General features: G+C 38.0%; 1 protein-coding gene across 9 annotated transcripts in view; it reads left to right on the forward strand.

The window, feature by feature from the left end:
* The window catches only part of OSBPL6 (oxysterol binding protein like 6), a 110,614-nt gene that overhangs the window by 51,719 nt on the left and 45,820 nt on the right, over positions 1 to 13,075 (forward strand). For 5 of the 9 annotated variants that reach the window (XM_049887529.1, XM_049887530.1, XM_049887535.1 and 2 more), the window contains 6 exons: positions 1,208 to 1,261; positions 2,354 to 2,467; positions 2,584 to 2,754; positions 5,200 to 5,332; positions 11,674 to 11,777; positions 12,330 to 12,422. In XM_049887529.1, coding sequence (XP_049743486.1) covers positions 1,208 to 1,261; positions 2,354 to 2,467; positions 2,584 to 2,754; positions 5,200 to 5,332; positions 11,674 to 11,777; positions 12,330 to 12,422 — 669 coding nt within the window. The remainder of the gene's footprint in view (positions 1 to 1,207; positions 1,262 to 2,353; positions 2,468 to 2,583; positions 2,755 to 5,199; positions 5,333 to 11,673; positions 11,778 to 12,329; positions 12,423 to 13,075) is intronic. The other 4 variants (XM_049887531.1, XM_049887532.1, XM_049887533.1 and 1 more) reach the window with 1 other exon arrangement.

Here is a 13,075-nt window from a genome sequence, read left to right on the forward strand (position 1 = left end):
TGTGGCAGTTCTGCTCTGCACATGCTGGGTCACCATGAGTCAGAATTGACTCAACAGCAACCAATAACAACATCCCTTGCATTGCCTTTCCTCCTGGTCCCTAATGCTGCCATGTGTTTATACTAAGCCTCAGCCCATTAGATTGCCCAAGTCGTGGGTGGTTGAGTGATCAAGTGTGTTTTAACTAGCAATTCTATCTTCCTGTGCTTACTTGTTGCCTCCCAGAACCTGTAGCAGAGGGAATAGAGTGAACTTTTCGGAGCTCTGTGCAGGTGTCTTCGGGCCTGACTGCCTGCCACCTCAGCAGCTAAGAGTTTCTGAATCACATAAAGATTTTCCAGCAGTAGAAAGACTTCCTGAACCTGTAGATCATAGAGGAGAGCAGCAGATCCACTGTTTGGTTAGGTCCTGACAGCTGTTGTTCTGCTGTGAGTTGTCCAGGGGAGGGAAATCAACAGTAGAGAGTTCCTGAGTGGGTGCTGGACAAAAATGGCAGCATCTGTTTATATTTGACCAGGAACACCTTGGAGGAGACAAAAATAATTTTTTTAATTCTTAATGTAGTTCAGAAATCATTTTTCATCTTTTCTGCTAATAGTGAAATTTAAGTGTTTTGCTAAGTGGCGATAGGAGCGTATTGCTAATGCCACTTCTTAAACTTTCCTGATAATTCAGTATTCTGTAATGGACGTGAGCATTTTCAGGTATTACCCATGGTGTTGGGAGAAGTTCAGGAGTTCACCTCCAGGGTGAAAAGTTTGGTGTATACAAACTCCTCATGGAATCACCCTGTGACTTACTCCAGATGATTGTTTCCACACTTGCCAGGAGGCAAGGCATTTAGCTTTTAATTTTATCTGCTGTCTTGTTACCTCAGTTTCAAAAATATCCCAATGTGGTTAACTCAGAAGGTCTTTCAGATGTAGGCCCTGAGATTTCTTCCTATTGAGAAAAACACAGTTTAAAGGCTCCTTGCCTATTGGATTATGTGTGAAAAGAACCATAGTGGGTTTAAAGGATGGGAATAAAGCTCTGGTCTCCTTACCATTTAGCGTGACAGACCATGTCCAGGTACACTGGATACAAATACATTAAAATGATTGAACATATTGATTGCTAAATGCCAAGCAACATTAGATCCGCGTTTGTGAATGTTATATATAATTCAAAATACAGACAGTAACTGTGAGTTTTCTGGTTCTTGCAGCGTTTTTTTGTCCTGGATAATGGAATGTTAAAGTATTCAAAGGCACCACTTGATGTAAGTAGCACACAGGATGTTTTCCAAAGACTGATTTAGAATTCTTCTTGAAGTGAGTAAATACCATAATTGTACAAGCTTTGTGCTGTAGTTACCAGCTTTGTGCATTTCTATACCTGTAACATTTAACAAGCTACCAAACCTCTACATTCCATACAAGGCATGTTTTATGCTTATAGTCAGACTAGTGTAAAATCTCAAACTGGTGCATGAAGATCTAATTCAACTATTGTGATGTATGTTATTAAAAACAGAAGCTTAAACTCTAAAAGTGATGTACTCATAAAATGACCCTTTCTCAAAGAGAAAACCCAAATACCCTGCTTTCAGCATCTCTCAATAAACTGTGCTTTGCATGCTTTTTTTTTTTTTTTTGAGATTTAAAACAATCTTTGTTCCTCGTTGACGTCCTTTTAAAACTTGTCCTTTGAACTTCATTTCTATTTCATACATCCCTATTTCTTTGGAATTCCAACTCAGTAAAATTATTCCAAATTATTTGTCTTTGATATAAGTAGTTGTTTGCATGCAAAACTAGAAATTTCCCTCATTGTTATTATTGTGGTATAGGGGAAAGAACAGAGGACTCAAATTTAGGTTTTGTCCCCATCTCTGTCTTTGAATCAGTTGTGCGTCCTTGATCAGAAAGGGACAGCTAGAAGCCAGAGCCTGCTGCTCTGTGCTTTCTGGTCCCAGCTGCCCAGTTCTGCCCCAGCAGCTGTCGCCAGTTGATTACTTGAGGATGTTCTGTGTTGTAGGTCAAAGATTGGCCATTGTTATTTGAGGAACCACTAAAGATGTCTTTTTTGGGATATAAATGGTGCAATCTATAATTATGAAGAATTGACATTATAGGTTATGCCAAAAATAGAAATAAGAGATGAACAATTACTTATTGAAACTGGTGTGAAGTCACTGCAACTTCACCCATCCCCAAATTAAGAGAACCTTAACCATTTCCTCTTTTTGGAGGAGGTGTCATATTCTAATTCCCATGGATACGTTAAAGATTACATTGAGGTCACTTAAATTAAACATGGAAACATCTAATTATATATCCCTCCAGCCCATTGACTAGTCTTTTGATTTCAGATTCAAAAAGGGAAGGTCCATGGGAGCATCGATGTTGGCCTCTCGGTCATGTCAATTAAAAAGAAAGCTCGGAGAATAGACCTTGACACAGAAGAGCACATCTATCATTTGAAGGTGAAAGCACTTTTCAACAGTTTCTCTGCCGTTATCAAGGGAAATCACTTGCCAGTGTCAATAGTAATCAGGAAATTGGTTTCCTAATTACTTTCTGTTCTTGTTCTTTGTTTTAGGTAAAATCCCAGGACTGGTTTGATGCATGGGTCTCCAAACTGCGCCATCATCGGTTGTATCGTCAGAATGAAATTGTGAGGTCACCAAGGGATGCTAGTTTTCACATATTTCCTTCAACCTCCACAGCTGAATCCTCACCAGCTGCTAATGTTTCCGTTTTAGATGAAAAGGTATGACTTTGTTCTGTGGAAGTTGTTTAAAAAATTACACAAGTATGTAACTGTCTGTAAGTATATAACTGAGTCTCAATTGAAAAACCCCAGAGAGAGAATGTTTATTTTGTAAACTAACACTCAGAAGACAACAGTGACATTTGGGATCAAAGTTATTCACAAGAATAGATAAGGCAGAAATGTGCATCACCAAGAGAATTAATGGGTACTTTTCCTTCCTGCACTTTCATGTGTCTTTGTAGGAATATCAGGAAATAATCAGCACCCAGAAACTGGGTGCCTTCCTGGGTGGTAATAAAGAGCTGAAGACCCCAAAGTTTTGAAAATGAAACTTGCTTTTTTGCCTTGAGCTGTAACATACCCATGACCCACAGAGAGACAGTGAATTTGCCTGCAAAGTTAATGTGAGTGAGCTAGAAAATAGGACAATAATATAAGTAGTAGCCAGTGTGAGCGACCAGGCACTGGTTAATTATATGTCACTCATTCATCTCTGATCTTAGCTGAAGCTCAAAGACAACAAATAATCTGTCCAGAAATTACATAGCCATTAAACAGCAGAGCCAGAATCTAAACCCAGGTCTCTGTTTCCAAACTCAGTGCCCTTTCCATTGTATCAAGTGCCAGACTAACTAAAGGAAGCCGAAGTTATTCTTTGGACTGTGCTAAGAGTTCATTTTTTATGGCACTGAAGATCTAGAGATGGTGCCTGGTAAAATGTCAAGGTTGTGACAACAGGCTAGGAGACAGCTGTTTGCGCCTTTGATTCAATAATTAAGGTTTTTCAAATATTGGCCGCCTTGCATTGCCCAGGGGTGCCGCAGCTTCACACTTGGCACCTGAAACCGAGACTGGAGACAGCTGCAAGGGAGCGAGCCACCGGGGGAGCTGGGTTCAAGAACGTGTCGGTGCAGATTCTGCTCTTCTCTGTTGACTTATGCAGGCATGAATGTGATATTATTACATGTCCAGGCTCCCTTTACAGCGCATTGGAAAATCTCATGGAGTAACTGCAAGACTAATCAAATCAGATCACTATATTCAGTGAAAATTACTTAAGTAATTTTTGTTAAATCTCATTAATTATATTTCACAAGGCTCTCAAATCTTGTATCATTTCATTCTGGCTACCAGCCTGGCCAAGGACTATGCCTGTTTAATTATCTTTCTCCTAGAGATAAGGTGTTAGGTTAACCTTAATATAAATCGCTTGAAAATGAAAAGGGAGAGGGGGGTTAGGAAGAGATGACGTGTACAGATTCACTCATCTCACGATGCCCCAGATAGTCCCCAGTTTTCTCTGGGCCTGCTGTATTTGCAGCAGAGAACCAGAATAAATTTTCAGAGTTAGTCCAAATTCAATGAGAGATCCGATGGATCTTTTATAAATATACATGTTTAGTTACTGGAGTCCTCCAGCTTCTCCCTACATCTTTGGCAGAGTGTTGATAAAAGATATATTATTTTTATCCCTAGTGTTATTTTTTAAATAACTTGAGAGATACCTGAGAATGAAGAAATGAAACCCAGTCCTCCCCACTTTTTGCCTTGAAGTAAGAAACCTCTTCAACTCTGTTTTCATAAAAAATCTATTGCTCTGGTTACCAGTGACATACTTCTAAGATTTAACTCAGTGATAAGATTTCTATTACATTTATCAAAATGCAATAAAGAGTGGAAAGATATTTTTATCACTTTGCTTACTTTCTAAATATCAAATTATGAGACTTTTGAATGTTAATTGGCTTGTGGCCCTGTGCGGGCAATAAATAAGTCTGGGTTTGCTAAGTATGTGCATCCTTCAGTTCATAATGATTTACAAGAGACACAATCAGTTGTAATTGAATATTAAAGTCAAATATGGATAACTCCTCTCACGTAATATCTCTTTAATGAAAAGTTTATCAGTTACAGATAGTAGTAACTTCCCAAGACTGCCTTTTAAAATATTATAAATTCCAGTATGCATTCCAAGCATTGCAACATTGCTTGCTAGTGGGTAATGTATTTAGGAGCCGTATGTGGTTGGTGGCACCTTGAACTGATCATATCAGGGTACAGGCACCTATTGGAAAGAAAAGGCCTTCAGTCATGAGCTAAGAGTGCTGCAAGATACAACTTACTAAGTAACTGAAAATATGGCCCTTGTGAGTATGAGATACAGAATACTTGAATGTCCACTTCTTTAAATGATGGAGATAGCAACTTGATGACAGTGCTGTTTATTTTGATGACATTCCTCATAACAGTCCTGGTGCTTATGAATTTTGGCTTCACTGAGCACATCATGCCACATTTAGCCAAGAGGCTACTTCCATATTTTGAACATATCCTTTCTTTTTTAATGTTGCTATGAGAATACTTGTATTTTTTTAAATCATTTACATGTGCTGTTTCTGCTTAGTGTAACCATATGTTCCATCCTATTTTTGTGTGCGGTAGGTGCAACCAAACAGCTTTCCATGGCAGTCTCCTTTACCATGCAGCAATAGCCTCCCTGCAACCTGCACGACGGGCCAAAGTAAAGTGGCAGCCTGGCTACAGGACTCAGAAGAAATGGACAGGTGTGCAGAAGGTTAGTTCCTTCCCAGGGTAGGCTATAAGAATATGCCAAAATAAAAAAAGATATGTGAATTGTGGGTGTTACCCCTCCACCCCACCCCTTTTTATTGCCTTGACCTTTCCTTTTTCTTATTTTTATAAACCAGATCCATCTCTGTCCTTCGACTCACAGTTCCTGTCACTTCTGCACACTAAGTCTGGTTTTTACCTTTACCCTGACTTTCAACCACTTCAACCTTCTCACCTCATCTCATCACCAGTCCCCTCTGTCTTCTACACCAGGACCCAGGGCAGTCACACCATAAGTCAGTGTTGCCTTCCCGCTGCAGTCCTTGGCTCTCCCTCTGCCCTCCTCCCTAGTCACTTCCACTGCTGCCTCCTGTGTTGTTCTTTCTTTTGCTGTTGTTGAGAATATACACAGGAAAACACACACCAACTCAACAGTTTCTACATGTAAAATTCAGTGGCATTGATTACCTTTTTCAGGTTGTACAACCATTCTCACCCTCCTTTTCTGAGTTGTTCCTCCCCCATTAACTTAAACTCACTGCCTCCTAAAGTTCCTATCTGAGCCTTTAAGTTGCTTTGGTCAGTTTGATCCCGTATAGATCTTAAAAGAGCACAATGCTCAAGGCAGACATACTTTACTAGTTAAGCTAAACTATTGTTTGGTTTTAACAAGACATCAGGGGATGTTTTTGGTTTACAGTTTAAATATTATCTCAGGGCAATAGTTTTGGCAGTTCATCCAGCCTTCATGGATCCTGAAAGTCTGGATTCCGTGAAAATTTGAATTCTGTTCTGCATTTCCCCCCTTTTGATCTTGTTGCTCTTTCTTGACCACAGAATAAGTATATGTTCCCTGACAACTCACCGGTAAAAAGGCAAAATTCAGAGGTGACCTACAGTGACCTGTTAGTGGTATTCCACTGTTTTGGTTATTAAATATTCTCAACCAGTACACAGTTCCCTCAATCTGCCATCCCTGAGCCTCTTAATCTGTAGAAGCCTTTCTCTTTCCTTAAAATCATCCAGAGCACATTTCCAGGGTTGGTCCACAGACCATTTCTATTCTGAGACAGTTTTCATAATACCATCAAAAGTGAGAAAAACAAGGGCAGAGTATATAGTGTTTTGTAAGGCTAAATTGATTTAATTTTTAAAGATTATTTTGATATTATGTTGGGCCTAACTTATTTTAATTGTGGTAAAAGTATATGTAACAGCATTTGACATTTCACCAATTTTCATATGTACAGTTGAGTGACATTAATTTTGTTCATCATGTTCAACCACCCTTATCCATTCCCAAATTATGCCATCACCCTTGCAAGAAGCTTATTTCTTTTATGAGATTATGGTGAAAGTAGATATTACATTATATTTTGATGTCATCACTTAAAAAAGTAAAATTTGTGAATTTGTGTTGATCCCCAATCCAAAAAACTAAATAAATAATACACATATACATACTGGGAAAAAAACACACATATTTTTTACTAGTCTGCAAATTCCAGAAGTCTGCAGCTTTTTTGTCAGCCCCTTGAGACAACAGTATCCCGAACTCTATCTTCATGTAAAAATATGATTTGAAGAGGGATGTCATATTTATAAGGCATATCCAGCTGACATTCCACTGAAGGGTTTTACTTGGATGTATTCACAAAACACACAGACATTAATTTGAGTATATGAAATTCAGGTTGAAGAAAGAAGCCAACCCTCATTTTCCTAGAACTCTGCAGGTTTGCTTCAGCAGAGGTTCTAGGTATTTCAGCCTCTCTTTTAACTTCTACACCCTTACACACACTCACAGCATATAATCTTACCGCTTCTGTTACTGAAAAGATTTAGACCATTAGTTGGGACAATATCCATTCATCTGATCAAATGAGGTGACATGGGCTTTGATGCACTTCTCTCTCTCCCTCTCTGCTTCAGAATACTTCTGAGCCCCATCTCCTTCATGCCTCTTTCTCCAGTCTCAGGGGTGTTCCTCCTTTCCTGTCTTATCTACCTGTGTCCTCTGTCCTGCCTTTCAGTTCTCCTCCAGGATTTAGTGCAGTATTGCCATTATTCCCACTTTTCAGATGAGGAAAGTGAGGTGCATAGAGGTTAAGGAATATACCCAAGATCACATAGCTGCCATGCTGGTGAGACTGAGGCTATGCACATTTAACTAACTCCAAAGCCAGTTCTTTTTCCACTATGTAATGCTCCCTCAAGACTGATACTTCTTAAAGTAGATTTTATGCAAAAAATTCTTCAGTGGTTTTCTGTTGCTCTAAGGCTTTAGTTTAAACTGCTTAGTGCAGCACTTAGCATCCAGGCTTTCAGCTTTTTGGCCCTACTTATTCTTCCAGCATTGCCTTCTGTGGGTCCCTTAAAGAGAATCCATAGCCCAGCTAAACTCAGTTGCTGTCTCTTGAACATACTTGCACATCCTCACTTCCATGCCCTTGCACAGGTTGTTCTTCCCAACCTGGATTGCCCTCTCTGCCCTTCTCTACCTTCCTATTTTGCTGAATCTTTCTCATCTCTCTTCCAGACCAAGAATAATTTCTACTCTCTTTGAAGTAAGCTCTGATGACCTCAAACTATCCTTTCCTAAACTGCCATGGCACTTTTTTTTTTTTTTTTTGGTCTGTGCTGATCATTTGTCCCCAGTATTGAGATTGGTTGCATTTCAAAAGCTTATCATGTAACATCTTATTGAACTCATATCTGAATTATAATCCTGATACTTAAAATGGCTGGCTATTCGTAAGTGTGGACTTAGATCAGTCCAGGTCTTCTCAGATATCTAAATTAAGTGATTGCTTGGAAGTTGGAGCACATTTTTTTTCATAGAAGCATTAATGTCCATTTGTATATACAGCTTTATATGCCATCATTAAAAATGCATACATAATAGTTTAACATACAGATTGTTTTTTGTATACATTAGGATTTTTTCTCTCTCACCAGAATGTTAACTCTACAAATCCTACCCGATGGCTGTATTCCTTATGCCTAAAAGATTGTGCTGGGTATTGGCACTACCTGCAGTGGACTCAAACATGCTAGCGATTGTGAGAATGTCACAGGACCAGGCAACACTTTATTCTGTCGTAGATAAGATTATCATGAGTTGGAGTCGACTTGACTAACAACAACAACATAAATACAATGTTCAGTGAATGATAACCAAGATAATGTTAAAGTTCCTACCAGCAGGATGCTTACTGTGTAGTTTTGCTCTTTGAAAGACATGTTAGGACTTAGGTCCTTTTCTACCATTTCACTTCTCCTCTTTTGTCTGAGGAGCCCCTGGTGATGCAAATGGCTAAGCTAGACAGCCTGGCAATCTGTTTTCATAGTTTACAGTCAAGAAAACCCTATGGGGGGGTTTTGCTCTGTCACATGGTGTTGCTGTGAGTCAAAATCAACTTGACGTCACCTAAAAACAACAACTGGGGCCCTGGTGGCAAAGTAGTTAAGCGTTTGGCTGATAACCAGCGGGTTGGCAGTTCTAATCTACCACCTGCTCCTTGGAAACCCTATGGAGCAATTCTACGCTGTCCTGTAGAGTCACTATATGAGTCAGAATGAACTCTATGGCAACAGGTTTTTTGTTGTTGTTTCGTTTAACAACAACAACAACCTCTTTCATCTACCCCCTTTTTCTATCTTTGCACTACTTTTCTCCCTCTTTCTTTCCCTTTTATCTCCTGAATTTCCTAGCCTTCTTAGCTGCTGTCTTAGTTATCTAGTGCTGCTATAACAGAAACACCACAAGCGGGTGGCTTTAAGAAATAGAAATTTATTTTCTCACTGTTTAGAAAACTAGAAATCTGAATTCAGGTCACGGCTGTAGAAAAAGCTTTCTTTTCCTGTTCACTCTGGGGGAAGGCCCTTGCCTCTTTAGCTTCTGTTCCTTGATTTCTTGGCGATCTCTTGTAACTTGGCATCTGTCTCCCACCAAACTGGGCTTGTTTGCATCATCTGCTCTTGTGTATTTCAAAAGAGATTGATTTATGACACACCCTACACCAATACAGCCTCAGTAACATAACAAAGAAACCCCATTTCTAAATGGGATTATAACCACTATAGGGGTTAGTGTCTACGACACATATTTTGCAGGGGGACGCAGTTCAATTCTTAACAGCCACTTTACCTTATTTTCATTGAAAAGAAGGCAGGGGGCGGCCAAGAGCTGCTCCATTGTCTTGTCAATACTGACTTCCTTCTGCACCTCCTTTAGGCTCCATGAAGGAATCCAAAGGCCATTGATGGCCAAGTGTTTCTTGGAAGAACAGCAGTGGCCCTTGAACACTAGGCTCTGTTGTGAGGCTTAGCTGCTAAGAGGAGGGACCCAGTGATTCTGAGCCCTGTGTAAAAGTCCTCATAGAAGTTACCCCTTTATTCATTTGCTATTTCATTGGGGTTTTTTTATTATAACAATTAAAATGCCTATCTATGAATCTGTTTTTGTATTTTTCTATACATGGGACAGAATATTGCCTTTTATTTGATAGAAAATGAAGTTACATAGGATTTTTAGCTACTGATTTATGAATTTATACTTCCGTTCTCTAAGATGAAGCAGTTAGTAAAGTTATGAAATGTTTCAAAAACTCTGTAAAAAATTATACCCAAAAACCCCCAAACACAGCTATCTATATTTATTGACCTTACTTCATCTTTGGCCGTGTTTTCCTGGCTGTATGATATAGGTAACAATTCATATCTTTAAGATTTAATAACAAGCAAGGATAATAAAAAGGAAACTTTTACCAAGAGGCCTCAAAGGTAAGAACAACCACTTTATAATTTAACAGAGATTTATAGGCCTGCCCTGTTACAGTCTGTTCAAAAGAGTACACGTGCAAAAGTAATCAAGTACCTGGAAGACATGTTCTAAACGTTTAATATGGAGTAGGTAATACTAATAACTCAGTATTCTTTACTGTGTTTAATTTCACATACTAAAGGCCAGTTTTTTCTAAAGGGTGACATTTTATTATGTGAAGCTTTAAAAAGTCTCTCAAATACACCAGAAGAATAAAAATTAAATTAAAATTTTTTTCATTCTAAATGTTCATTCAAACAGAATGATTTTGATGCCCTCTGCAGTTTTCTTAAACTATTCCTTCATTTCTAAGGTTTACATAATTTGAATAATTTTGCACAGTAGGGGGCGAAAGCGGGTAAGTAGACTAGAGGTTTTAATTCCACCAGCCACAGAATTCTCATACGGATGCACTAAGACTAATAACCTTTCAGAGAAGTTTTATCTTTGTCAATTCTAACTCCAAGCAGAGTTTGGGCGCGTGAGGACCTACCGAGGACTATTTTCACAGATAAAAAAATTGAAATTAAATGACATGTGAAATCATCGAACACAATAATTATTATCTTTTTCTCTTTTACTCTAACGGATGTTACTTTAAGAATAGTATTTTTTAAGAATTCTACCAGTGTGACTGTTTTCCTTAGTAAAAAAAAACAGTATTTTTTAAATTAATGTAATTTAGTTGTCAATACCTCTAATCCACTTGGACTGTCTCTTTTTTGGCTTATCTCATACTGATGTCATCCAAGGTAGAATGATGCCCTGAAAGGGGACGAGTTATATACCGCTCTTTTAAATGTGATAGAACAATAATGTCACCATAATCACAAATTATTCAGGGCAAAGTTTAGCACAGGGATCTTACTAAAACATAGGATGCTGGGCCCTACCCCATAGTTTTTTATTCAGCAGGTCTCAGGTGGGGCCGGAGAGTCTGCTTCTCTGACAGGTTCCCAGGTGATGCTGATGTTGGACTGGAGACCACCATTCCATAGTCATTGGTTTAGTGACATAGATCTTAAAGAAATAATTCATTGCACTGTGGTTAGTGAGCTAAATTATAGATGAATGTTTATCTGATTTTGTGTTCCATCCTGTTTTCTGAACTTGACTTTAGCTCCACCCAAGTTCCATTTTAATAGGAGCAGGCGAACAGGTTCCTAAGGATAGAACCAGGGCTGCTAACAGTCCCTTGAGTGTGTGTCTCATGTGGCTAGGGCCTTCCCAGCAGGAAAGTGAGCATACACAATTTGATTTAGATTTTAATGGCTCTGTATACTAATAGCTGGTCATTTGTAAGAGTGGACTTTGAAATTATCTTAAATGGTCTTAGAATTCGAAGCCAGTAAAAAGGGTCTGTTTTGATTCATTTCCCAATATCATCATAAAAATATGGATTCACCTGATTATATTTACCATAATTTGGATTGACTCCTTTTTATTAACCACCTCCACCACCAGCGCTCTCCCTACCCCTACCCCAGTTTTAACACATTCTTATTTCTGATTTTTATTAGACCTTGCACACTGCCAGTCAAACCTTGTGGAACTGAGCAAACTCCTTCAAAATTTGGAAATACTGCAGAGAACTCAGTCAGCACCTAACTTTACTGACATGCAGGTAAACATATTACTGCTGCTGGTTGAAGGATTTAAGATACAAACATAATTTTTACTGGATTTTTCTATGACTATATCGTGTTTAAAGGGAAATAACTATAGTACAGACTAGTTTATATTCCAGAGTTACTCTTAATATTTTTGAATCTCAGTCATTGGGTTAAAATTTGACTATTTTAAAATATTTTACATCAAAATGCAAACTGGAAGAAATATCTGAATCCATTTTTATGTTGCATTAGAAATGACAACTAAAATGATACCATTTCAGTACTGTCAGAATTATTACCATCTTTCCCCATAGGAAAAAAATGTTAAAGTTCTCTACTATCATTTCCATTTTGTGTATCAAAAAAATACATTTTGTAATTAAGTTCTTGCCTCTGCTTTGAATGCCCACTATGTATCAGACATGCCGTTCTTTCCTGGCTGGTTTGCTTACAGGTGTCTAACAATTGTCTTTACTAACCTGCTGTGCTCTCTCTGCCTATACCTATATCATCTGTGTGAACTTAACAGTACTTTGTTGCTTTTAACTATTTATGTAATGTAGGCTAACTGTGTAGATATTTCAAAGAAAGACAAGCGGGTTACAAGACGATGGAGAACAAAAAGCGTCAGCAAAGATACAAAAATACAACTGCAGGTACAGACTTTTCCTTTCCTTCCTTCGTGTTTTTATATACTTTAAAAATATTAGTCGATATGTATCAGTCCATGGGAGTTCCATTCAGAGAGCAGCTTAACTTCTTTAAAGTCAGTGCTATTCAAACTGAGTTACATAGTTAGCTTTGTCCAAACTTTTATCTTTCAAGAAAAGGGGTGGGGGTGCTGTAGACTAGAAATCAACAAACTGAGAAGTTCTAGTCTAATTGAGAAGTTCTAGTCTAATCACCATGATTTCCAGACAGTCGAATTTCATGTTTCAGTTAAATTTTCTGGGCTTCCATTTGCTTCTGGGTTAAATGATAAATTTAACTTAATGATCTCTGAATTTCCTTTCAACTCTAAAATTCTCCAAAATTCTCCAAAAATAAATATTATTTGGTCATCAACAATCACTTTTAAAATTTGAACTAAAGTCTTAATGTTTCATGATAAAGTTACTTGAAAAAATTATATATTTGAAATGGGTAGTTTTAAATTTTTTAAATAAGACCATTTTATGTTATATGTTATTATATTACAATGCTAGGAAATTGGGTAAATGCCTAAAACCTCTTATGGCATAAATATTACTTTCAGATCTTTAAACTAGAATCTCCACTCTTCCAATACTAGCTTAGTATTATAATGGAC

The sequence above is a fragment of the Elephas maximus genome, chromosome 6 (assembly GCF_024166365.1).
Source record: "Elephas maximus indicus isolate mEleMax1 chromosome 6, mEleMax1 primary haplotype, whole genome shotgun sequence".
NCBI classification, from domain to species: domain Eukaryota; kingdom Metazoa; phylum Chordata; class Mammalia; order Proboscidea; family Elephantidae; genus Elephas; species Elephas maximus.